Source organism: Schistocerca gregaria, chromosome 5 (assembly GCF_023897955.1).
Source record: "Schistocerca gregaria isolate iqSchGreg1 chromosome 5, iqSchGreg1.2, whole genome shotgun sequence".
NCBI classification, from domain to species: domain Eukaryota; kingdom Metazoa; phylum Arthropoda; class Insecta; order Orthoptera; family Acrididae; genus Schistocerca; species Schistocerca gregaria.
In genome coordinates this window covers 330548137-330574325 of record NC_064924.1, presented here as the reverse complement: position 1 = coordinate 330574325, position 26189 = coordinate 330548137, and the positions used below count along the sequence as shown (strand labels likewise).

At 40.4% G+C, this 26189-nt stretch overlaps 1 protein-coding gene across 2 annotated transcripts in view; it reads right to left on the bottom strand.

Annotated features, from left to right (window-relative positions):
- Positions 1 to 2083: 2083 nt before the first annotated feature.
- The window catches only part of LOC126272014 (coiled-coil domain-containing protein 124), a 37111-nt gene continuing 13005 nt past the window's right edge, over positions 2084 to 26189 (bottom strand). For both annotated transcript variants that reach the window (XM_049974504.1, XM_049974503.1), the window contains exons 3-5: positions 15081 to 15215; positions 3089 to 3234; positions 2084 to 2369 (exon numbers count right to left, since the gene is read on the bottom strand). In XM_049974504.1, the coding sequence (XP_049830461.1) occupies positions 2177 to 2369; positions 3089 to 3234; positions 15081 to 15215 (474 nt within the window). In that variant the 3' untranslated portion in view covers positions 2084 to 2176. The remainder of the gene's footprint in view (positions 2370 to 3088; positions 3235 to 15080; positions 15216 to 26189) is intronic.

Sequence of the window (26189 nt, the reverse complement as noted above, 5' to 3'; positions counted from 1 at the left end):
ACTGAAAACATTTCCACTGGGACAGAGCAAATACTACTTTGATCAGAGAATGTTTCTACCAATTACATGTGCCTGTAGGCTCTTAGCAAAAACATTCAGATACATGCCTGCCATACAGCATATGATTTGCTACTCGCCATAAAGATGACATACTGAGTTGCAGACAGGCACAACAAAAAGACTTTTACACATCAAGCTTTTGGCCAAAGCCTTCTTCAGAAAATATATAATATTCGCCAAAGCAGGCACCCCCCCCCCCCTCTCTCTCTCTCACACACACACACACACACACACACACACACACACACACACACACACACACACACGACCGTTATCTCTAGCCAACTGCAACTGTTGTGCTGCACAAAAGCAGCAATCCAGAGTGAAGAAGGGAAGGGGGAGGGAAACAGGATACACGTGGGGTGGAGAAGAACGCTGTCTGGTAAGCGTTCGGGGAGTAGAAGGTCGCCGGACAATGCTGCCAGGCATATTGTAGGGTGGCTGGAAGGGGGTGGGGTGGCGGAAAAGGGGGGGGGGGGGGACAAAATGGAAAACTCAGATGGGTGCATTTGCAGAGTGTGGCACACGATGAGGCGACATGAAACCTATGGTCCCCACACGCTTCACTCAAAAGTTTCCATCTCCCTGTCCAATCACCTCCCCCCCCAATTCATGTCTCCTTACCCCCACTGTGCACCACACACTGCCCATGGACAGAAGTCTTTTCCCCTCTCTGTTCCTCCCCTTTTGCATTCTCCATTCCTCCTTCACAGCCTCCCAACACTGCACCTGGCAGCCTTTTCCTGACACCTTCTACTCCCTGTATGCTCCACCAGATAGTGTTCTCCCCTCCCCCCCCCCCTCCCCCCAAATTTTTTCTCTGCTATCCTCCCTTTCCCTGCCCCACTCCAAATAGCTGCAGTCTGATCAGAGCGGCCAGAGATAGTGTTCAAGTGTGTATGAGGTGTGACTGCTTCTGCAAATACATATATGTAGTTTTTTCTTTTCTTTTCTTTTTTGAAGAAGGCTTTGATCAGAAGCTCAGTGTGTAACAGCCTTTTCATTGTGCCTGTTTACAATTTCCATGCCATCTTTATGGCACGTATCAATCTGTCCTTTTCACAACTGTTGATATTTCAACCTAGACTTCTCATTGTTTGACAAAGCATATTATGTGATGCATCAACTGCACACAAGTGTGAATGCCCCATACCCTCTTCTGGATGATCCTCCAAACTCAGTATACATTTGTTTAGGGGAATACATTGTCCAGAATCAGAAAATTTTCTCCATATAAGGCAATTGAAAATAGGAACCAACCAGATGGAAATGGTCAGACATTTCATGTGATATACATATTATGCTGCCCACTCCCTACATACTCTAAAGATAGTGTGATCGATTTCCTTACCAGCCAGCTACCTAGCAGCAGATGCCAGCTTTCTGTAGTATCATGGCTTTTCCAACAGATAGGGCACTGTCATAAAATGCCAACAATGTCAGTAACAGAGAATGCTGAGGTCAGTGGTGGGGACAATCACTTGAGTGAAAATTAATGGACTTGAATGAACATTGATGAAAGAGATAAGGGACAGGAACATGCAAAGTTAAGATAGAAAGTGTTTTGTAGGCATTGAAATAGGAATGTCGACTCTTTTCGTGCCTTTTTCAGAGTGAATGATTTATAGAATTTGTCAATTTCCCGACAGCGATGGAGTGTGTTATGGTTGTATGTGTGTATATTCTTGAAAGTTAAGTAAACTATTTTAAAGAATGTCATCTTTTATTCAATAAGACTTACCTTCTTTTGTCATTAATTTTGTAGTACAGACTTGCACAGACTACAGTCTAACTTTCTATGAAATCACTGACTGTTGCAAGTGTCTCCCTCAAAGGTCCAATAGTGAATACTTAAGAACAAGATCAGTTCACTTAAAACTAAGGAGGACGAAAGCTTATAACACTTAGCACACCGATTGCTTATAAACCTGCAGAAAACAAAACAGTGAAACTTAATGAAAAACAGTAAAATGGTGAGAAGCTGCAATTACATGCTATTTTACACAACATCGAAAATAACACATTAAACTGCACTCAGAGATTTAATGCCTCATTTACACAATAATGAAAACAAGTCCACACATCAGTTAACCACAAAACTATAATTATACATTAACTATGACATCAGACGCTGGTTGAGGGGATTCTGTGGTGATTTCATCCACTCCTTTCGCAATATCTGTTTAAGCTGTGACAGTCTAAGTGTAGGATTTTCCATTTTTATACGGGGAAGGTTAGCTTCTTCAAATTCTGTGTATGCAGCTTTTAATCGTTTCTCTGGATGTTTGTCAACTACTGAAGTTTTGTCACTGCAACAAAGGAAAAAAATCACAATGCTTGATTAAGTACAAACTTAAACAAAGAAAACTGAATTATGAATCTGAGAACAAAATGAAAATTTCAGTCTGTTTAATCAAAAATTATGAACTTAAGGAAAAAGGAGAGTGTAAGGGATTATTAGAACCACACTTACCCTGACTGACTTAACGAGTGAATGTAAAGGGATCATAGAGACAGCTGATAAGCCATACTAGAGTACAAGATACAGAGATAATAAAGTTGCATGATGGAGCAAAACACATTTTATGTGGGTGAGAGCATGACGGTGAGGAGATAAGTTAAGATGGAACAGGAAACTATGGAAGTTAGCAAATCACAGAATCATCAACCAGCATTGTGACTGACAGAAGGTGTAATTTTTTTAGTGTCCAGCCAGGCTGAGGATTCAGTTTGGAAATGGAATCCCACACATTCACACATGTGTGCACACAAGCATGCACACATTATACCAAGCGGGAAAGCGCCGGTAGACAGGCACAATAAAATAACACACAAACACACACAATTTTATTGTGCCTGTCTACCGGCGCTTTCCCACTTGGTAAGTCTTGGAATCTTTGTTTTTAATATATTTTTTCCCATGTGGAAGTTTCTTTCTATTATATATATATGAGAGAGAGAGAGAGAGAGAGAGAGAGAGAGAGAGAGAGAGAGAGAGAGAGAGAGAGAGAGAGAGAGAGAGATTTACCTGAGAACAGCAATGGCTTCATCAATGTTCCGTGCCTCATCTCCTTCAACAACCACTCTATTTATGTTTTCCTCCAAAGGCACTTGCAAGTGTGTCTCTGGTTCTTTAATCTTCAGAGCAGCTAAACGTCTGCGTTCTGTCTCAGCCTGAAAAATACAAACAAATAAATAATTATGGCCATGCCACTGGTAACAAGTGTTATAATTAATGCATGGTTAACATCTTTATACCTTTAATACAAATTGGAGAACAAGTAGTAAAAACAAGAAATTTGGCTTATCTCCTAAAACCTTATAAAGTACCATAATTCTACACACACTACAGAGTTGAAATAGTAGCATTACAATTATTTCTGTTAGTCACAAAAACTTCAATAATTGAAATGGCTCCTCCTCCTGGACTAAATAAACTGTAGAACTCCCAGTCTTGGTCTCATTTTAAGTTATCTACTGAATTAAAATGTGACTAAGACTGAATTCTACAATTTATTTTGATATTGACATCACAGGTATTCTCCACTGATTAGAGGTGCCACATTTCATCTTCTATGCTGAATCACTGAAATATAATTAGCATATTTACACCAAGACAAATTTCTAAATATGGAAAGTCCACAATGGAACAAGAAGAAATTTCTAGTATTCTTTTTCATTGTCTGTCCAGGTCTTAACACCACCTCTATGTGGTGAGCAGCAATTTATCCTTCCTCTTTTGTTATTATTCTACACAAAGTTTCTTAACTATGATGATTCATTAATGGAAGAAGCAGGGACCTTGCACTTTAACTACAGCAGACCTCCAACTTATTGCAACTAGCAGTTACAAATTGAACTGTCTGTCTCCCTCCATTACTTGGTGCAAGTCACTGAAAAAGTCAGAACAAAGTTCACTGTCCTGAATAGTCAACACAAGTAACAAATGCGTTCAGTATGGTTTTACATGCAGAATTTGCATAGAATGGGCCACACAGATTACTAGTTTTCTGTTTGCACAGTGATTTCAGTGATTTCTTCAGGTACCTAGTGAATCATTCTCACACACACTTCACCATTCTCTTCTAACTATCTCAGCCAGCCTGTTCCCCCACCCACCAGATAAACATCAAATCTCATGGAATGTGTTCCACTACCCATGGATTGTTTAGTCTCTTGGAGCTTTTACCCGAGATTCCGTACAAAATCCTCTCTGAAGCATCACTGCTGACTCACATTTAGTGAATTTGAGGTCACACAATGCATGCATTGCTGCATTATATGCCATGTTATAACATACTTGACCCCTATTAGTGACAAATGCAACAACGCCACAGTGTGTATTACAAATCAAAACTTGCAAGGCATGCTCAATCCACTGATATATGCCAATTTTCTGCACACCTTGCAGTTTGTGCATGGTAGGTTTCTGAGACCCCAGAGGCACTTATGAATAGCCCTGTAAGTTTTGAAACTAGCAATCACACAAAAAGAAAAACTTAATGTTAAAGATGCCCCAGCACTGTTTTTGCAATTAAAATTTCCATCAATATGCACACACAAAAAATAGGCACATTCTCCATTTTCACCCATTCCTGCTTTTATGCTGCATAATGAGCAATGGAAAGTCCAGGTCGAAATATCAACAATATAAGGAAAAGGACAGATTACTACTTATAGTAAAGGTGACATGCTGAGTTGCAGACAGGCACAATGAAGAGATTTAAGACTTAGCTTTCAGTTGAAAGTTAAATCTTTACAGGCTTGCCCACTGAAGCACATTGCACCTGTGTTTACAAGGAGCACATTTCAAACTATCTGATGCACCTTCACTAAAGGGTTACAGCACTCACGATATATACAACCTCAGTATGGAAAGGGCTGAATCCATGTAATGTGTGATCTTCCTTGATAATGCCTTATACTTTTCTTCATAACACTTCTACCTGCAACTACATGTGCAGTTTTGGACTAGTAATGAAGTCTTATCTTTTCCATGGCCATGATCAGTTTAAGACCCAAGCAATCAGTCACTTGGGGTGCCAAACGGAGAGGGATGTGAGAGGTGCACATAGTGCAAAATTTGTACACAGGATGTATCATAATAAAGAATCCATTTCCAAGCTCATTAGATTTAAATTTATTTTGAAGGTCTTAGCATGAGCCCCAGGAATATCAACTAGTGTGTGAGGGAGTGAAGGAGGGAGGCACTAAATATGTTGCTCATTTAGAAAAATGGAGGAATGGGAAATAAATGAAATATTGCTTGTATGAGAAAAACGTTCTTGAACCTGTCCTGGCGGTACCATCATCAACTGCCAGATAAAAACGTACATAACTTTTTCACCAGTTCAATGGGTAAAGTACGCTCTGCGATCAAATCCCTCCTCTTTGCAACTGAGAAATGATGATTTGAATGTCGGTGGGCTTTAGGTGTTCTGTCTTTTTTTTTTTTTTCCTTCTTAATATATTTTTCCTCTAGTGACCTCAATTGTAGCTGATAAACAATGCAAGTATTAAAAAAAAAAGAGCTGAACACTGCCAAATCTGTGGCTCACCAGCTCACTGCCATAGCAGTAGCAGACACTCAATGCACAACGTGGCAAGCACATATCTCTGGTTGATGGCACATCAATAAAAATAACACTGTCATAATTTGTAAAGCGAATTTCAGTTTCCGTTAGTAATTTCTGTGACACATTGTTCAAGTTACTATTCACTCAAATTTGTAACTCAGTTAATGTTCATAATAATTAGCAGTGGTTGCGAGTAACATCTGTATTTGTGCAGCTTCCAGGATTTTACAGTAATCTGGAATCCAATTAACATTTTCAACCTTGCAAATATGAAATATGAAGAATGTGATGTGATGTGATGTGCAATCGAAATCACCTACTTCTCCTGAAGATCTACATAATATGTGTTATGTATTAATTAATTTGTTTGACATTAATTCGAATGATTTCAACATTTCATTAGAATTGGGAAATGATAAGTATTTGAAGGAACACGATATAACTTGTACAATTTCATTAAGTGTGGCTTGAAAGATGATCGTTGTGCTAATTAAACTCCAGAACACAAATAGACTACCTTCCAAGCCCAAAGAAAATGTGCAGCAGCAACAGCTTTCAGTGACAAAGAAATGATAGAACATTTTTTTTTAGTCGAACAGAAGGAGGACAAATCAGTCAAATTTAAGTGGTGAGCGTGGCAATTTTTTTTTTTTTTTTTTTTTTTTTTTTTTTTTTTTTTTGTACAATCCTGAACATGAATTATATAAAGGGAGAAAAGATTTACATGATGTACAAAATATGCATCAACATAAAAGTCACAAAACCATAAAACAAAAACTTTTCAAAAGGTTTAGAACTGCTCATGAGAGGCAGTGCACTGTTATCAAGGAGGATCTATGAGACTGGGCACTCTGAAAGACAAGTGAGAGGAACATTACTGATTTCCAGGATGGTTAAACAGATTACTGAAATTACTCCAAGTAAATGGGTACAGAAGACGTTATTAATATATAATACTATAGAAAAATTCACAGCTGACGTGAAAACGAAGCCTCTTGTTTTATTATAACTGTTTATACCAGTGATAAGTATCAGTGGATTACTACTCATGCAACATCATATCTGTTGTCAGAAATATCAAGGAAAATTAGGACAAAAATTTTAAAATAATGACTGTTTACCTACAATGTTGTACCTGAAATGTCTTGTTACCACTTGCAGAGAATAATACATTGCTTTTATTGTACTCTTAGTTGGACATAGAAACACCTCTGTCCTCAGGAGGTTAACGAAAAGACGGTCAATATAATTTGGATTCCATCCACATCTAATTAGTGTGATTCAGCCTCTAGATAAAAAATTTTTCAACTGTGTGTGGCCCTTTCAGTAGCCCAGTAGCCAGAGACTGTGTGTGTGTGTGTGTGTGTGTGTGTGTGTGTGTGTGTGTGTATGTATGTGTGTATATAAGGTGTCCATTGAAGGCCTTGGTGGCCGAAAGCTCACTTTCTTTCCTTTTCATAATATTGTTACTTTACATACAATTTTCTTTACACTGTAAAGAATTTTTCAGAAAATCATCATACAGTATAATTTCCAACAGCTCTTTGTCATTTCAGGTTTATCAGTGGAACAGTATTGTTAAACATCAGTCATTTCTGCAGTGTCAATTTGTATCACCACATTCTTCAAATTTGATCAAGTACGCCTGGTACACAGCACAATATGCGGAGCAACGGTCACAACAATTTCTTACTTCATTCCAGTTCTCTATAATTAAAACTAGTTAATTACTGTGAAGTGTCTGAATGCATTAATATTTTGTCAGGTGTGCCTGGTGTAAAGAAAATCTTTCATTTCATCATTCAATAGACACTTCGCATTTTTGAGATACATTATTAAAAATTTCATACTAACTTTGCTACAAGAATTGTTATAAAATACTCAACATCAATAAAGTAAAGCCCTGACTGATGGAAGTAATCTGTAATTCAACATCACACATTGCCTTTATTTTCTTTCCTCTGCTACTCACTGGTATAGCAAATACCTCCGCAACAGTTTAGCTGAGAAATGAATTGCAAGTTATTCAAAAAATTAATCATTTGAGACATGTTAGGTATGGTGTCAGTGCTTAAAATTTTTGTGTGTCACACATTGGACTTCACGCGCTACGCAGTGCTATGTTCTCATGTGATGGCTGTATCCTCTTGTTCACCAATTGTACACTAGACAGGAAGGGCTGTACAAACTGCCGTAATAAATGGATCTTTGTGCACCAAAGATGAGTAGCTTTAATATAACAAAGATAATGTGACTTACCAAACGAAAGCGCTGGCAGATCGATAGACACACAAACATACACACAAAATTCAAGCTTTCGCAACCAATGGTTGCTTTGTCAGAAAAGAGGGAAGGAGAGGGAAAGATGCACATCCTTTCGTCTTTCCCTCTCCTTCCCTTGGTTGGTAAGTCACATCATCTTTGTTTTTATACACACACTTGTAGGATGCCTTAGCAGCTAAAATTTTGACAGTGCATTTGTTTTGCCGCAGTCTTCCTGTGTGAAAATTATCAGAGTGGGTTTTGACCCATCTAACTGCACCATTCCCTCATTAGATGGGCCTGTTGCCAACCTAATCTCATAGTAAACAGTACTGATGATTTTAAGATATGACGACCAACCTGAGCCACAGGTCACGCGTGCATAGTCAAGACAGGACCACATAAAAGCCCTGTAAAACTAAAGCAGTGTTCTATCTGCTCCCCATGAGGTGTGGCTGAGGTATTTTAACATATTCATTGTCTTTAGAGCTTTGGCGTTTATATTCTTCAGTGTGGCAACCAAGTCAGCCTCTCATCTCCTCACTGTATTTTTAAAATTGAGACCAGTGTTCCTCATTATAAGAACAGGTAGGTTACAAAGGCAACAGGAACAATTAAAATTAATACCAGCACATTTTTCCCAAAGAAAATTTAGAAGCTATGCTATCTGTTCACTCCAACTGTTTTATCATTAGGTGCAGCTGCCAAGTGGTCATTGCAAAACTGAAGGAGCAGCAGAACATGGTAAAAACACCCACAAGCAGTGAACATAAAATGGGAAATTTAACTGCGGACATAATATTGTTGATTGCTGCACTCATGGTCATAACTTAAGGATAATGCCGATACATGGTGAAAAAATGCTCTGGTGGGCGGTTTGCTGGTTTAAATCACCTCGGGGTATGACCATGCAGTGCATTTGACCTGCGATCATCGCAAGGTGGCGCTGGCAGCAGTTCCCTTATGCAGAGGTGTGTTAGTGCATGTCAGAGTACAGTGCAGACATTTTCAGACATGCTAATGGTGACAGTGTGTTGAAAGGCTCAAAGAACATACATTGATGACGTTATGAGGGGTAGAGTACTAGGGCGACTGGAGGCTGATCAAACACAGCAGGTCGTAGAATGGGCCCTCTGTGTGCCACAAAGTGTGATCTCAACATTATGGCAATGATTCCAGCAGACAGGAAACATGTCCAGGTGCTACAGTACAGGACGTCCACAGTGCAAAACACCACAAGACGAACAATATCTCACCATCAGTGCCTGTAGACGGCCATGGAGTATTGCAGGTAGCCTTGCTCTCGGGACCTTACCCGAACCTGTATGGAGGTCGTGGTTTGATGGTGTGGGGCGGGATTATGATTGGTGCATGTACACCCCTGCACGTCTTTGACAAAGAAACTGTAACAGGTCAAGTGTATCTGGACGTCATTTTGCACCAGTATGTCCGCTTTTCAGGGGTGCAGTGGGTCCCACCTTCCTCCTGATGGATTATAACGCATGACCCCACCAAGCTGCCGTTGTGGAGGAGTATCTCGAAATGGAATATATCAGGCGAATGGAGTGGCCTGCTTGCTCTCCAGACCTAAACCCCCATTGAGCACGTTTGGGATGCTCTCTGTTGAAGTATCGCTTCATATCTTCAAACCCCTACGACACTTCAGGAGCTCCGACAGGCACTGGTGCAAGAATGGGAGGCTATACCCCAGCAGCTGCTCGACCACCTAATCCAGAGTGTGCCAACAGATTGTGCAGCCTGTGTACATGTGCATGGTGATCATATCCCATACTGATGTTGGAGACATGCACAGGAAACAGTGGCAGTTTGTAGCACGTGTGTTTCGGGATGGTATTCTCAACTTATCACCAATACTTTGGACTTACAGATCTGTGTCATGTGTGTTCCCTATGTGCCTTTGCTATTAGCGCCAGTTTTGTGTAATGCCACATTGTGTGGCACCACATTCTGCAATTATACTTAATTTATGAGCATGAGAGTATATCAAGCCAAGTCACACATAAAACACTTCCCTGAGGAGCCATTCTCTTGCCCATATTCCTCTGAAATAGCATCACTGACGTAAAAAATTGTCTGGAATGGAAGGACCATATAAATATGGATAAACGCCCTGGGAAGGCTTGTTTGTGGAGTTGTCTGAGAATATTAAGCTTCAAAATAGTGTCATAGGCCCTCTCAAGATCAAAGAAGATACACTGCCATTTGTGAAAAGTGCAACACTGAGAAGGAATTACCTGAAGAGCACCACACTTTGTGTAAGTGGCGACAAGTGTGCAAGCAATATGTGATACATTTTGCAGCGAGATGGGGAACATGTAAGCCGAGCAGAGCCCTCGTGTCAGTTCGACAGGGTCAGTGTTGCACCTAGTGTAGTCAGTGCTGAGCTGTCACACATGGTGGAAACAATACAGTGAAGGCCAGTATGCCTCACTGAAGTTAAAGGGAGCCACATCGGCATGTGAGCGAGTTCAAACGAGGCAGAATGATTGGTGTCTGGGAAACGAGATTGTCATACCATGATATTTCAGCTTGCACAGGGTTGCCGCTATGATAGTGATGTGTGTGTGGAAGCAGTGGATAGAGGAAGATCGTACGCAGTGACGAGCAGAAACTGGACCATGGAATATGACCACAGCACGGTATGACCGTCATCTTGTCCGCATGGCCATTACGGGCCATACAGTGTCATCCACAGTGTTGGCTCATCACTGGAGCACTGAAACAGGTGTGAACTTGTCTGTATCGACAGTTCATCACCGTCTGCTGAAGGCTTGACTGGTTGCACGCATGCAATTATGTCAACTTCCATTATCCAGAAACCACAAGCTCCTCCGACTGCAATGGGCACGTGAACACCTTCACTGGGGTGACGAGTGGCAATGTGTGATCTTTTTGGATGAGTCTACTTCAGCATGTACTACAGTGATAGCTGCATATGTGTCTGGTGGTACCATGGTGAGCACAAGCTGGAGGGCTGCACTGTGGAGCAGCATAGCGGATAAACACCAAGTGTGACGGTTTGGGGCACCATTGGTTACAACAACCGATCTCATCTCATACATATTGTGGGCACTTTGAACAGCAACTGGTACCCAACGGAGGTTGTGGAGCCTGAGGTACTCCCCCTGCTTCAGACATCTCCACACACCAAATTTCAACATGTCTGGGATATGGTTGATTGGCACCTGGTGCGTCACAGTCCTCCAGTAACTGGTGTCACAGATTTCTGGGCTCTAATAAAAAGTGTGTGAAGGGAAATCCCTCCGGAACATATTCAGAACCTTATTGATTCAATGCCATGGCGTAAAGCAGCTCTAATTGCAGTGCATGGTGGCTGTACGACATACTGACTGGTAGCGCTCAAAGGACATGTACAGATTTGAAAAGGTAATCATTTCTTACTTGTCATGTACATAACCTGTGGTATTAAATTAATTGATTCATGTGCTTCCTTCTTGGTGTTGCAATTTCCACAAACATTAGTGTATTTATAAAGTACTGTCTGCTTAGGGAAGATTGTTGTATTTCTCCTTTCAGCAGGGTAAATTTGTCAAAGGTTGAACAATACTTTCTAACCAACACTGGAAGCGATTAAGTAGTCCTGCGCTCTTAGGACCCGGTCAGACACTAGTTGACCATACATTCTACCATTTTTGCTGTGCAGCTAGTGTGGGCTCCACTACAATGACTACTGCACACCATGTGACCCTTCCCTGGTTTCAGACAGGGTACTGAAATTACCTCCCTGCAAAAGGTTCTACCATGGGACTTGTTGCTCCTGAAGGACTCTCGGACATGTGTGTCAGAAGCATGATGGCTTATGCTTGTAATGTGACTGATCCAGTTCTCGATGCTATATAGGTGTTCAAAACAGTCAGCTGGTTGGTAGTACAGTGCCTATTTGCCCTCATGAGCATCCATTGTGGCAGCTTCCGTTCAGATATCGCTCCATCTGGGACATGGATGGAGATAAGGAAGTGGTAACTTGAATGCTAGTAATTTACCACCTCCCACTGAGCAGTATTTATAATGGTAGGAGAACAGAAAGTGAGGTCAGTGGCACCGAATACCCTCATTGCATTGCTGAAACTGCTTTCTACTCTCAGTATAAAGACTTTTAATCATGTGAGCAAGAATAACTGCAAACTGAGCAATCATATTTAAAGCTAACATAACCAGATCAGCAGAATGATTGCAAAATAATAATCCAGCAGGAAACAGTTACTCAAAGTTACCACTAATTTCTACATTCTAATATGGCAGATTAGAGCAATGATGTAAGCTTTACAAATAAAGGTTTGGCATTTTAATAAAAACTTTTAATGGCAACATGATCAGATTTATAACTACTAGATTAAGCTTCACTATTAATGGAGCATTTGTCATTTTTCCATAGCCATAATACAGCTGCACTATCATTATTTACAGTAATTGCACGTTATGCCCTCAGTTATATATTAATGACTGCTTATACAAATATAAATATACTTCACAGGCATTTAATTGAAACTAGCGAACAGCTTTACCTGCTATAATCTAAATTTTCATAGCATTACCTTCACTATGACTACTATATTTCATGATTCAGTAGATACAATGATTAAAATTAAAGCAACTGGATGACAATGATACTGAATTCATGAATGTTTGGACTTTTTAGATGTTGAAGTCCATACTTACATGATACCAGAACAATATCTAGAAATTTAGTGACTTCGACTATTAGACACAGATAACCAAACAATTTTACTTATAGATACAGAAGTTGAAGCTCTAACTTCAGCATCAAACTTCCTAGATTCATGAGCAATACCCACACAAGGAATTAAGACTGATGCTACACCTGCACAATTAAATTGGGGAACATTTACAGTTAACTGACCTGGATTATTCTTTGGTCAATGTTTAGAAATTTGTGGAGCAATCACAGGTTTATACCAGTTGTAACTGAAAGGCCTTCAGTAAATCTATTAAGTGATTATCTAAAATAGTCTCAGGAGTTAGCTAAAATATACAATTAGAGTGTCAACGTAAAATCACAAAAAATGTAGTGCACCTCAATCATCAGATGGTAAGCAAGTAAAAGTCTCTCTCTCTCTCTCTCTCTCTCTCTCTCTCTCTCTCTCTCTCTCTCTCTCTAAAAACAGTAAATTAATGCCACATCTGGTTGGGAAGCATTAATCTGAATTCCTCAAATACCACCACTTGTGTGACTTTCTCTGTTTACTATATTTTCTACTATTCTGATTTTGTTTCCTCAACTAACCTATTATTATTTAAACAAAACTATTAAAAGAGAAAGAAAGAACTTAACCTGAAAATGGTAACAAACATATTCTCAGTATTTGATCCATCAACTAACATTTCAATTTATCATTAAAATGAACTGGAATGTCTTAGGACTACTATTAGTTGCCTCATTAATTTGACTAACACCATCACAAATTAGTATTATCTGAAATAAAACAAAACTAACAAAATTATGGCAATTAAACAAAACTGAAAGAAGAATGGTACTTGTGCTGATCTTTTTGGGTCAAATCCACATTCAAATGGTGACCTTTTCCTTGGTCATTAATTATTTTTGTATATAGTTGTTGCAAGTATTATAACAATTACTGGTATATTAAACATAATTAAAGCTCTTTTAGATAAAACTAGAATTGTTTTCCTTGATTAATAATCAAGCTTTCTGACTGGTAGTCAACTGTATTATTTGTACTAGAAAAACGATTATCTACTTAATCAGTAAACTGAAATGTGTAAGAATACTCAAACTACATCTACAAAATGTCAATATCATGCAGCAGCTTTAAGTCCAAAGCGGTATCTTTGCGATAACTGATTTATTGAGTGTCAAAGCAAGCATGTTGTTAGGAACATTTTTCCAATAATAATGTGAAGTCCATGGAATCCCTTAGCAACAAAGAATGTTGATATATAAACTGCATCAGTAATGGTTAAGGGTGCCTCTCAATATTGCTCGCTGATGACCTAGCTGTTTAGCACCCTCCGCCATAAATGATCACCATCAATATTGCTTGTCATATAGTAAAATTAGTAACATTCTGGTGAATAGGCCTTGTACTGCACATGTGAAATTAGATTCTATAAGTCAATGATGGGCTCATGTTACATTTACTCCTGATTCAAGAATAGCTGTATTAAGTAACGGAATTTTTGTAAGGATGAAAGGTTTAATTTCTATTGCTGGTCATAATATTTCTAAGTCAATAGTAGGTGCTAGTCTTCTACTAAAGAAAACTCAAAGGAATGATAAAAGAATAAAACCTCAGATGCAATGAATAGAATTGTTCCTCGACATAATATAATTTTAAATAAATCATGTAGGCAATGCTTGGTACAGACCTTCTTGAACTACATCTCGTCATCACTGAATTATTGTAAGTAGTGTAATCCCAAATCTATTGATGAAAAGGTCAATCAGAGCAACAGTTCTAGGATCAGGACCAGCTGAATGATTTCACTTATTTCATATCAGCTTTGGAATTAAACTACTCACAATGATTCAATTCTGAAGAGATATAATTTGAGATGGTACATAACGAGGATTACATAAGAATTAGCCAACAATGATCCTGTCTCTTTCATACATCTTTCAAATGACACAAAAGTATTTTTTGAGGCAGACTGTAATGTGAATAATGTTCCTGATAAATCCTAAGAGCTGCCCTCATATTGCCACAAGTAGCACTGTAGGCAAAGAGCTTGTCACTCAGTTCGTCCCATGTGAAACCATACTCTACGTTGCTATTTCACAACACTCACCCACTTGTTGCTACCTATTCTAGTCGGACCACTATACCTACTGAATATGACGAAAGGGTGCTTAAAACCAATGGTCTGCACAGCACTAGAATATGAGACTCGGTGTTATATATAAGTTTCTCATGGGTGGCAGGAGGAGCTAGGAGGAGACAGCTGTACACAACAAAAATATTACTCTGAGTATTCCAAAACTACAACCTGTAGTAGCTCTATTGTATAAATAAGTGAAGTGTTCCAGTATTATGCCACAGTAGAGTTTAAATATGCTTAAGCTGAAAGCACTCTCTCTAAAAATAGATTCTTTATTTCAGAAGAATTAAGATTTACAATTTATAAAAATGACAGATGCTGGTCTACAAATTAAAAAAATACCTGAATCTGTGCCTGAGTTATTTTGGCAGCTGGCTGCTTATTTGTAGTCTGAATGGTTTTCAGCTCCTGTTCAAGGAGTGCTTTGGATTCAGCCTTTTTTTCTAAAACTGCTTGTTTCTTCCGTAGCTGTTCTTCCTTGAATCAAAAAATGAAATAATTATTAACATTTAAACAAACTAAAGTCTACTTACAGTTTCAGAAATGTACAAATAAATGATAACCTAGGGTTTTCAGATACAATCTTAACACTGCTAAGCTAAAACATTACAACCACTAAGAACTGTGACATTACAAACTGCGACACTGGATGCCACCTGGTGGCACCGCAGGCACATAACGCAGTAACAAAAGTACGTATGCAGAGTAGACACAGACAGGGGATCACCCTAGCAAAGAGATGGGCTGGAAATAGGGAAAACCATTCAGATAAACGAATCTGACAGAAAGCAGATTATTATCATGCAGAGCCTGTGAACGAGTACCTTGAACATGGCAAAGATGGTTGAATGTTCATGTGTTACTGCCGTGAGCATCTATGGAAAGAAGAAGGACACAAACTACTGCTAGGCGCTAAATGGTTGGACGTTCATGAGTCATCACAGAATGTGGGGCTTGGAGGCTTGTCTGTTCTGTAAGGTAGGATACATAGTGATTTGTGGCATCTGTACCAAAAGAGCACAATGCTGGTGTACGAAAGTGTTTCAGAGCACACTGTTCATTGTACATTATTGAACACTGAGCTACGCAGTAGACTATCCCTATGTGTTCACATGCTGACCCAATGACGCGATCAATTATGAATGCAGTGGGCACAGGACCATTGGGATTTGACCGTCATTCAATGACATTCTGTTGGCTCTTCGGGTGAACCACATTTTTGATATACTAGGTCAATGGTCATATCCACAAATGCCATCAAGGTGAACGGTGTGCAGCATGCCACAGAAGCAGACTGATGGAACAGTATTATGCTATGGGAGACATTCTCCTGCAATTGCATGGGACATGTGGTAGTAATCGAAGACACTGACAGTTGCAAACCACCTGTATATCTGCATCCTTTCATGCTTAATGTCTTCCCTGAAGGCAATATCTTTCATCAGTATAATCGTCTGTGTTTCTGAGCCAGAACCATGTTACAGTGGTTTGAGGAGCTTTATAGTGAACTCACGTTGTTGTCTCAGTGACCAAATTCACCTTATGTAAATCCTTGGAACCCATCTGGGTTGAAATCAGGCACCATCAGCGTGTACGTAAATCAGCAACTTGTTATTTACAAGAGCGTGACCTGTGCATGACCACAAATGTCCACGAACATACCAACAAACTGTCAGAACCCTGATACGCAGAATCAGTGATGTATTTTGTTCTAAAGACAGACTGAAAAGCTATTAATCAGCTGATCTTAATGTTTAGGCTCATCAGTGCACGTGTGTGCATGCACCCATGTGTCAATCCCTAGTTATAAAAGGTGTATGACACTGCTGCAATTCACAAGATGAGGAAATAATGATTTAGAACACAATTCAATTCAGAGCCTAAGAAACATCCTGATGATTAAAAACCACTCATTTCGTTGAACTACATTTTGTATATTTAAATGAGAACAATTTCTCTTTCCACTGATAGAAATAAAAACTGAAACCATTCAAAACCCTTAAGCAGAGCTGCCAACAAATGATGAGAGGCGCACACGTTACAAGTTCCAAGTCAATAATGTTCCCCAAAACTGCATTTTAACATTTTCATACTAGTGCAGCACACGAAAGTGTAACTTCACATGTCAGACAGATTTACTATTTCTAAAGTGTGGAACTTCCCCTTCCATTCACATAAGCAGCATGGGAAGAATCACTGTTTAAGGGGGAGGGGGGGGGGGGCACATGCACTGCAATTACTCTAATACTCTGAACAGGAGAAATATGTACTGGCTATAGCCTATTCCTAGATTTTTCACACAATACTAGCTCTTGAAGATTTAGAAGTAGGCTTTGGCAGGATGGCTGGGATCTACCTACAAGTACTTGCCAGTTCAGGTTCTCACACTGTTTCCTTGAAGCTCTCCAATTAATGAAACAAGCCTGGACCATTTTTGCCACCATTCTTTGCATATGTTAAACATGCTACACTAGTCCTATTTTGTACAAAAAACACATACAATCTTCAGCAATATTGCTGACTGACTGAACTTTTCCAATATCTTGCCAATAAACCATAGCCTGTCATCTTTGTTACTGGAGACTTTGCGATCATTCAATTTCTGAGCCCTACAAATACCGACTCAACACAGTACAGTGGTCACTTTGGAGTGATATACCAATGATACAAGTCATGGCACTGAATTAGTGTGTGTGTGTGTGTGTGTGTGTGTGTGTGTGTGTGTGTGTGTGTGTGAGAGAGAGAGAGAGAGAGAGAGAGAGAGAGAGAGAGAGAGAGAGAGAGAGAGAGAGAGGGGGGGGGGGGGGGGGGGGGAAATGGGTAGGTTCAGGCCAGAGGTGGTTCTATGTATTTCTTGTTTTTGTACCATGACTTGCGCTCACTCACTCAGGTTACTGTGAACATAAATCAGGGAGTTTATTTCAACATCTTTAGGAGATGTTGCCTTTTCTTCTACAGCTTGTTAATGAGTATGCTGTGGACTCTCCTGTCTTCCACTGTGACAACAGTTGTGTTCACTTCAGGTTTTTCCTCACACATAAACACTCTCCTAGTCATCCTGGTGGATTTATTAACTTTCTCTCTAAACTGCCATTGTCAATACGGTCAGGTCTGTTTGCAGCTACAAGGTCTAAACTATTTCCGTTGTGAGCGAGTTATCTAACTAGTTGTTCAACGCAGTTCTTGGAAAGTGTGTTGAAAAGTGCTTCACAAGACTATTTTTCCATACCCCACGCAGTTTTCCGGACTATACTCTGTAGATTAAAGTTGCCTCCAACTAACTTTGCATGAACTGGGTATGTCCACACAATGGAGCATAGACCTTTTCTCAATGATTCTACATCTGTTACAGTGGAATCGAGTGGCCAGCAAAAACATCTGTCCTTTTAATACATTTACACGTAGTTTTTTTTCCCAAATTTCCCCACCCTTGAACGTGTTTTGGCGGCAACACAACCACCTAACCTTTGTGCACATCGTTGTTTACCAACCCAAGTTCACCACAGGATCAACATAGCTTTAACGAACACTTTTTCGACTTTTTTCACACCAGATCTCCAGTTGCTTTCTAGTTCACCTTTATCTCTCCCCATATATTTTTATTTTCATTTTCATTTCAGCCTCATATTACACTTTCCACCTTCTAATACCATGTCACCCTCACAACACTCCCACAATGACCCCATTAAGTTTTATTTACATTCCCTCTGCAAACATGCCTTTGCCCTAGCCAGATTACGCTCCCATATTTTATTTACTCAGGCTTGTCTGACATTTGGCATTACCCCCAAAGGCCTCACACTTGAAGTTCCAATATCTGGCTGTAACCCTTCTTTCCATCAGTCCCTATACCAGTTCCAAACTGAACAATCCATCGCCCTCACCCACCTAATCCTACACCTACACATCAACTCAGCCAATGAACACACCCATCAACTCCTATCCCTAATAAAAGTCCTGAATCTTTTCTCTCACACATCCACACCGGCTGTTCAGAGCATCCTCCTACAGACCAACGGCAAATTAGAACAGCATACCACTCTCCACCTCAAAAAACTATCCAATCTCCTGGTTTCCCATCTCCGGAAAGGCAACTCACTCACCCTCCACAACCTTTCCAGCAAAACCTCAACCTCCTCTCATTGCACACAGACCCAGTCTCTCCCATATACTGACTCTCTCAATTCCAGCTCCACTCCCCCCAAAACCTCAAAAATCTAATCAACACAATCTGGAACCACAACACCCTAATTCAGTAGTTAACCTTTCCTCCAAACCTCTCTCCCAATCCGAAAACTCTGTCCTATCCAAAGGCCTCACCTTCAGCATTACTCCCAGATTCAACCAAGCAGCCCTGGTCAAAGACTTACTGTCCTACACTCGTACTCTCTGCTGGAAATATCACTTTGCCATGAAGAAAAATAATTCTTATCCTACTCCCAATGATCCAACTACCCAAGACACTATCCAAATTGAGCCCTGCCTGGAACAGTTCCGTCCTCCGTCGCAGCGGGACCCACCTACTCTTCCTCAAAATCACCCTCTCTAAACCTTCCAGGAATTTCTCACTTCCAGCCTTGCTTCTCAATCCTTCTTGAAAAACCTTAATCCTACTCCGAACATCACTACAGGTGAAGCCCAGGCTATCCCTGATCTGAAGGCTGACCGATCCATCGTCATTCTTCCGGCAGACAAGGGTTCCACGACAGTCTTACTTCATAGTTGGGAGTATGATGCTGAGGGACTGCGTCAGCTTTCAGACGACACTTCATACAAAGTTTGCCAAGGTAATCCCATTCCTTCTAGGAATCCTCAGAACCTTAGGCCCCATACAAAACCTTTCACCTGACTCCATCCACTTCCTGACCCCACCGACACTCCGCACCCCTACCTTCTACCTACTTCCTAAAATTCACAAACCCAATCACCCCATTGTAGCTGGTTACCAAGCCCCCACAGAGCGTATCTCTGCCTACGTAGATCAACACCTTCAACCCGTTACATGCAGTCTCCCATCCTTCATCAAAGACACCAATTACTTTCTACAACACTTTCTTATACACAAATATTCCGCACGTCCAGGGCCTCGCTGCGATGGAGCACTTACTTTCACGCCGATCACCTGCCACCCTACCAAAAACCTCTTCCCTCATTACCTTAGCCAGCTTCATCCTGACCCACAACTTCTTCACTTTTGAAGGCCAGACATACCAACAATTAAAGGGAACAGCCATGGGTACCAGGATGGCCCCCCCTCGTACACCAACCTATTCATGGGTCGCTTAGAGGAAGCCTTCTTAGTTACCCAAGCCTGCCAACCCAAAGTTTGGTACAGATTTATTGATGACATATTCATGATCTGGACTCACAGTGAAGAAGAACTCCAGAATTTCCTCTCCAACCTCAACTCCTTTGGTTCCATCAGATTCACCTGGTCCTACTCCAAATCCCATGCCACTTTCGTTGACCTCCATCTGTCCAATGGCCAGCTTCACACATCCGTCCACATCAAACCCACCAACAAGCAACAGTACCTCCATTATAACAGCTGCCACCGATTCCATATCAAACGATCCCTTCCCTACAGCCTAGGTCTTCGTGGCAAACGAATTTGCTCCAGTCCTGAATCCCTGAACCATTACACCAACAACCTGAAAACAGCTTTCGCATCCCACAATTACCCTCCCAACCTGGTACAGAAGCAAATAACCAGAGCCACTTCCTCATCCCCTCAAACCCAGAACCGCCCACAGAAGAACCCCAAGAGTGCCCCACTTGTGACAGGATACTTTCCAGGACTGGATCAGACTCTGAATGTGGCTCTCCAGCAGGGATACAACTTCCTCAAATCCTGCCCTAAAATGAGATCCATCCTTCATGAAACCCTCCCCCCTCCACCAAGAGCATCTTTCCGCCGTCCACCTAGCCTTCGTAACCTCTTGGTTCATCCCTGAAATCCCCAAGCCACCTTCCCTACCCTCTGGCTCCTACCCTTGTAACTGCCCCCAGTGTAAAACCTGTCCCATGCACCCTCCCACCACCATCTACTCCAGTCCTATAATCCGGAAGGTGCACACGATCAAAGGCAGAGCCACGTGTGAAAGCACCCACGTGATTTACCAACTGACCTGCCTACACTGTGACACATTCTATGTGGGAATGACCAGCAAAAAACTGTCCATTCGCATGAATGGACACAGGCAGACAGTGTTTGTTGGTAATCAGGATCACCATGTGGCTAAACATGCCTTGGTGCATGGCCAGCACATCTTGGCACAGTGTTACACTGTCCGGGTTATCTGGAGATATATATATATATATATATATATATATATATATATATATATATATATCTGTGTGTGTGTGTGTGTGTGTGTGTGTGTGTGTGTGTGTGTGTGTGTGTGTGTGTGTGTGTGTGTGTGCGCGCGCGCGCGGCGCGCGCGAGCGCGCGCGAGTGTATACCTGTCCTTTCTCCCCTCCCCCCCCCCCCCCCCTAACGTAAGTCTTTCTGCTCCCAGGATTGGAATGATTCCTTACCCTCTCCCTTAAAACCCACAATCTTTCGTCTTTCCCTCTCCTTCCCTCTTTCCTGACAAAGCAACCGTGGGTTGCGAAAGCTTGAATTTTGCATGTGTGTTTGTGTCTGTTTGTCTATCAACATATCAACGCTTTCGTTTGGTAAGTTACATCATCTTTCTTTTTTGATACATTTTTCCCATGTGGAATGTTTCCCTCTATTATATTGATAATTAATATGAGTTAACCTAGTTTCAACTTCAACAGACATATTTTTTCTTTTTTCGACAGAAATGAACACTCCCCCTCCTTTGATTTCTAATATATCTTCTCAATACACATTCTTGTACCTCGCTAAATATTTCAGAGCTTTCTATTAAAGGTTTCACCCAGCTCCCAGTACCCACAATAATTTTAACATGATGACTCATGAAGAGCAATGAGTCCATGAACTTTGTTACAAATACCATCTCAAATTCACATCCCATGTAATAAAGCTACGAAACCATCCTTGCTACCAGATCTATTTTATTTGTAGCTGCTAATCATGTACAACCGCAGTCCCACCTTACACTGTGACAGATATATTTTACAGGGTAGCTCTTCTACAAAATTATGCACAGTAGTTTCCGGCAAATGTGGATTCATGGCACACACCACTGAAATAAGAACATCAGTCCAGGAGTTTCAGCACAGGGATGATATCAGCCAATTGTGCCCTGGCAAGAAATGCTCTTTGAAGACACTAGGAGAATGAGTGCATTACGGTACCAAAAATGACTTCTCTGTATACATAATGATTCAGTGTTCCTGTTAACTAAAATGCCTAACTAACTAAGAAACATATCTGTGAAACTGTAAGTACAAAACACTGTTAATTAAATATGAAATGAGCATGTGTTAGGTGCCATGATAAGAGGACTGAGAAGTACTCGGCTAAGGTATCTTATTTCCAAGAGTGATATGTTAATTTCTTTCAACGTTCCTCTGCAAAACCTAACTGTGCACAGAAAATTAAGGTGTCCAAGTCATTTGACGATTGTACAAAAAAAAAAAAAATCACCTGTTGTGTGCTACTCGGCTGCCACTGAGAGCACATGATGCAGCAAAGCTGTTATCACACAGGCCATGGTATTCAACATGCTACACACTGACTTTATCTCTGCCTTGCTGCTGAACATTCAGGAATTTTACAGTTTGTGCGGACGGTACATGTGCATCAACATCTTATACACAACTACAGCGTGCTCCAGCAGCAATTTGGAGCTACAAGTAATGTGGGTGAACTACACAGTACACAAAAGTTCTCAAAATGTAAACTAGCTACAATAGCTTGAAGCTGTCCTCACACAGGATTAGGCAGCCAATGAAAATGTGTATGGGGATGCTAAAACCAACTGCAGAAGACACAGTGCCTAAATCACATTAGATGCGCTGGTTGATGTGATTTGTTGACATGCCTTGGTGATTTATGACTACAACTCTCTCCACTGGCAGTTGTTGGTTATCTCTGGCTCGCAAATCACATGAAATTGATGGGCATAAAATTCTTGTGTTAGGTCTATTAAAATGCACATTTCATCCCTTGTCTACATGCTAATGATGCTCTCTCTGCAGGATACATAAATATAAACTTTATCATTCACAAACATGTTAATGCAAAAAGCAAGGTTCCATATTTAGTCAGTAAGAACACTGGCTTATAAAAATTCCACACAACTAGTGCGATACAAATTTAGTATAGTATTCCACATAAGATAAAAATTATTTCATCATTATCATTTTTTAGTAATACCCTAAGGTCATTCTTACTTGATCACCTTTTGTATTCAATAGCACAATATTTGGAACACGTGAAATACAAGACTTGAAACAAGAAAGCAAAAAATATCTTAATGGAAGTAGTGCGAGTTCTCTTTTAGATACAGCCAGTGGACAAACTCATTCCTGAGACACAGGTGGACTTGTATTTATATAAAACTGAATATTCCAGAATATACATCTATTAAATTTAGAAGGAAATCAGGATTCTTTTAGAAAAAGTATTTATATTCAGAGAGTCATGAACCAGTTACACATCACTTCACAACTTCCTGTCTCTGTTCATCACATTAAACTAAACTTCCACAGCTTATGAGCATATTTTGTGTTACCATTTCCTGAAGGCTTTAATCATCTACATGATATTAACTGACATTTAATTATGACAGACCATTCAAAAAACAGTGTGTTCTTGACGATCTTCAATGTGCCACTGTCTCAAAACACCCAAGTCAGAATTAAAAAATCTTTAAAGATCTAACTGACATTTCCTGTCATTTTACTGCAACCAACTGTACTCATAACAATGAGTTTTGGAGAAGCCTCAATGTGATGGAGCTTTGAAATGGGATTTATTCATGTGACATATGTTATATTACAAAATCCACTAATATCGACTGCAAGTAAAAATGACAAAATCCAATATTGCATCTCCTGAGTGTACTGAAAAGAGAGATGGCCAGCATGTGACATAGGTGGCGTTTTTCTGTCTCATTGGTCTATGTTCAAATACGAACTCAGATTTTCTGACATAATTGATACTGCTCTGCATGATCAGACACACGCCATAATGTGCTGATTCCATGCTATGACATCAGAAACTCTGCCTGCCCAGTGTTAATGTTCTAATGTGCAGTCTGTGCAAGAACGGCTTAAGAAAAAAAAGAAAAAAAACACCACAAGTGGGACAGAATTGAGTTGGGACTCATTCCAGCAAAGATATGTACCACAAATGGGGTAACTTTGACAAAGAGCAGATTGTTATGATCTGAGGTCTGCGAACGAACATCTCAGAAATGGTGAAGGTGGTCAACCTTCAGCACACACTGCTAAACATGGGGCTCTGCTTTAGATGCATTAGTTTTCCCAAGGCGATTCAATGATATCCTCAGTTATGATTGCAATGGGCAGAGAATAATCAAGATTAGATCATGGATCAGTGGAAACATGCCTTCTGGTCAGTTGAATCAAGTTTCTTGTAACACTAGGTCGATGGTCGCACGTGGATACCCTGTTGTCCAGGAGATGATTACGGTCGTGATTATGATGATGATGATCGGTGAAAGAGGCTCAACATGTTCATCGGTGCTATTATGAAGTGGCAGAGTGCCATTCATATGGAGGGAAGGGAAGGAGGGAGGGGGGAGGGGGGGATGAAGTCTCTCCCCATGGCGGAGTTGCTTATAATACATGGAAGTCGACCTATCAATTATAAAAAATCTCCATCATGACACACTTGACGACAAAACTGAAAACCAATTCACAGAAACGCAAACCGCCTGGGAAAGCTACCCACTCACAGCATGCTGACCTCCCCTTCCCAGTACCTTAGGGATGAGGTCCACCAGTTCACAAAATTTCAAAACCTGTGTACACTTGTGTCTGTCAGTGAGCATTGTGTGCTGATCTCAGGCCAAACTGAAGTTTGCCCTTATAACAATATATAAAACACATGTGACCGTAACATGCTGAACCAAAAACTTCACAGTGGTTGTCCACCCCTCAGAGGGGGAAAAAAAAAACATGTGTCCTATGCACAATCTAGTGAGTAGTACTTCCTTCCATCAATGTAGTTGGCACAAAGTCCACCAAGTTTGCACTGTTGCATTGAGAGACTACAATTTGTTGTTTACCACTTACACCCACTTTATTTCCCACTGTCACGCAATGAGACTATGGTGCGCAAGGGAACAGCACATTGATGCACACCACCATCCCTACCCCTACCTGTTCCTTTGGCTGTTTTGTCAGCATTACCCTGTCTCTTAAAGTGTCCGGTGTCCATCAAAAGAATACCTCTTTGTGTCAGTGTTGGATCCAGTGTAAAGTGTCATGGATGATCTGAATCGAGTAGTCTACTGAATATTTGAGGTGGACCACTTGCAATGTATTAAGTGAGTCAGAGCTGATGAGAAACTTCGTCCTGTAATGCCTTTGAATCCACTGCAGTGCCATCATAACCCCATGTAACTCTGCATCATAATTCGTAAACAGTTCTGGAAGATGTAGTTGTAAATCCCTATTCGGGACAACAGATGAACAACCGTGTGTATTCCTTGCTGGGAGCCACCCACACATACAACAATAAAACCATATTATGTACTTAACAATGAAGTAAACAGATTTGTGGGAAGTACTCTGCAGTACAAGTTTTATTGTACTGCCTCAAGTTTAAATTCACTTTGGGCCTCTGAAGACACCGAGGCAGCAATTTGTTCCATCCCTGAGTGCATATTTGGAGATCCGATATATCCAGATCTGTAAGATAGAAGTATGTACCCAAATAGCTTGGTCACAATTGGTCAACTCCTGAACACTCCTGGGCAGCCACTCATAGTAGGAGTGGACCACCACACTATATGCTAATGGGTGAGGCAATGTTAAGATTTCCAAGTACTATCGAGCCAGAATGCACCACTGAATTCAGAGTGTTGGTTGACCAGCCTTAGCACGCAAACAATGAAACATAATTGGCTAAAAATGCTTTATGCTTTCTTCAATTCCTCTCTCCAACAGCAGTTACTAAAAAAAAAAATTCTGTTTAGCCAGGAACCCAAAATCCTTTTGATGATAAGAAAGATTGATAAACAAAAACTTAATATCAGAACTGCGGAGCTGCTCCATCTAGCCAATATTGAATTTTTTATAATGTTATTTTATCTAATATCATCTCTTATTCTTTTGTAAATGCAACAGTGACATAGCTTTTATGTTTCAGTCAGACAATAATAATGAAGACAAATCTGCACTCTTAACTGTATGATGATATGCGTCACTACAGTGTACACTGTCAGAGTCTTAGTTGCCCTGTGACATTTTATCACCTGAGCTTGATCTTTGTATAATTATCTGAAAAGTCAACATGCATTAGCAACTCATTCTGATTACTTTTAA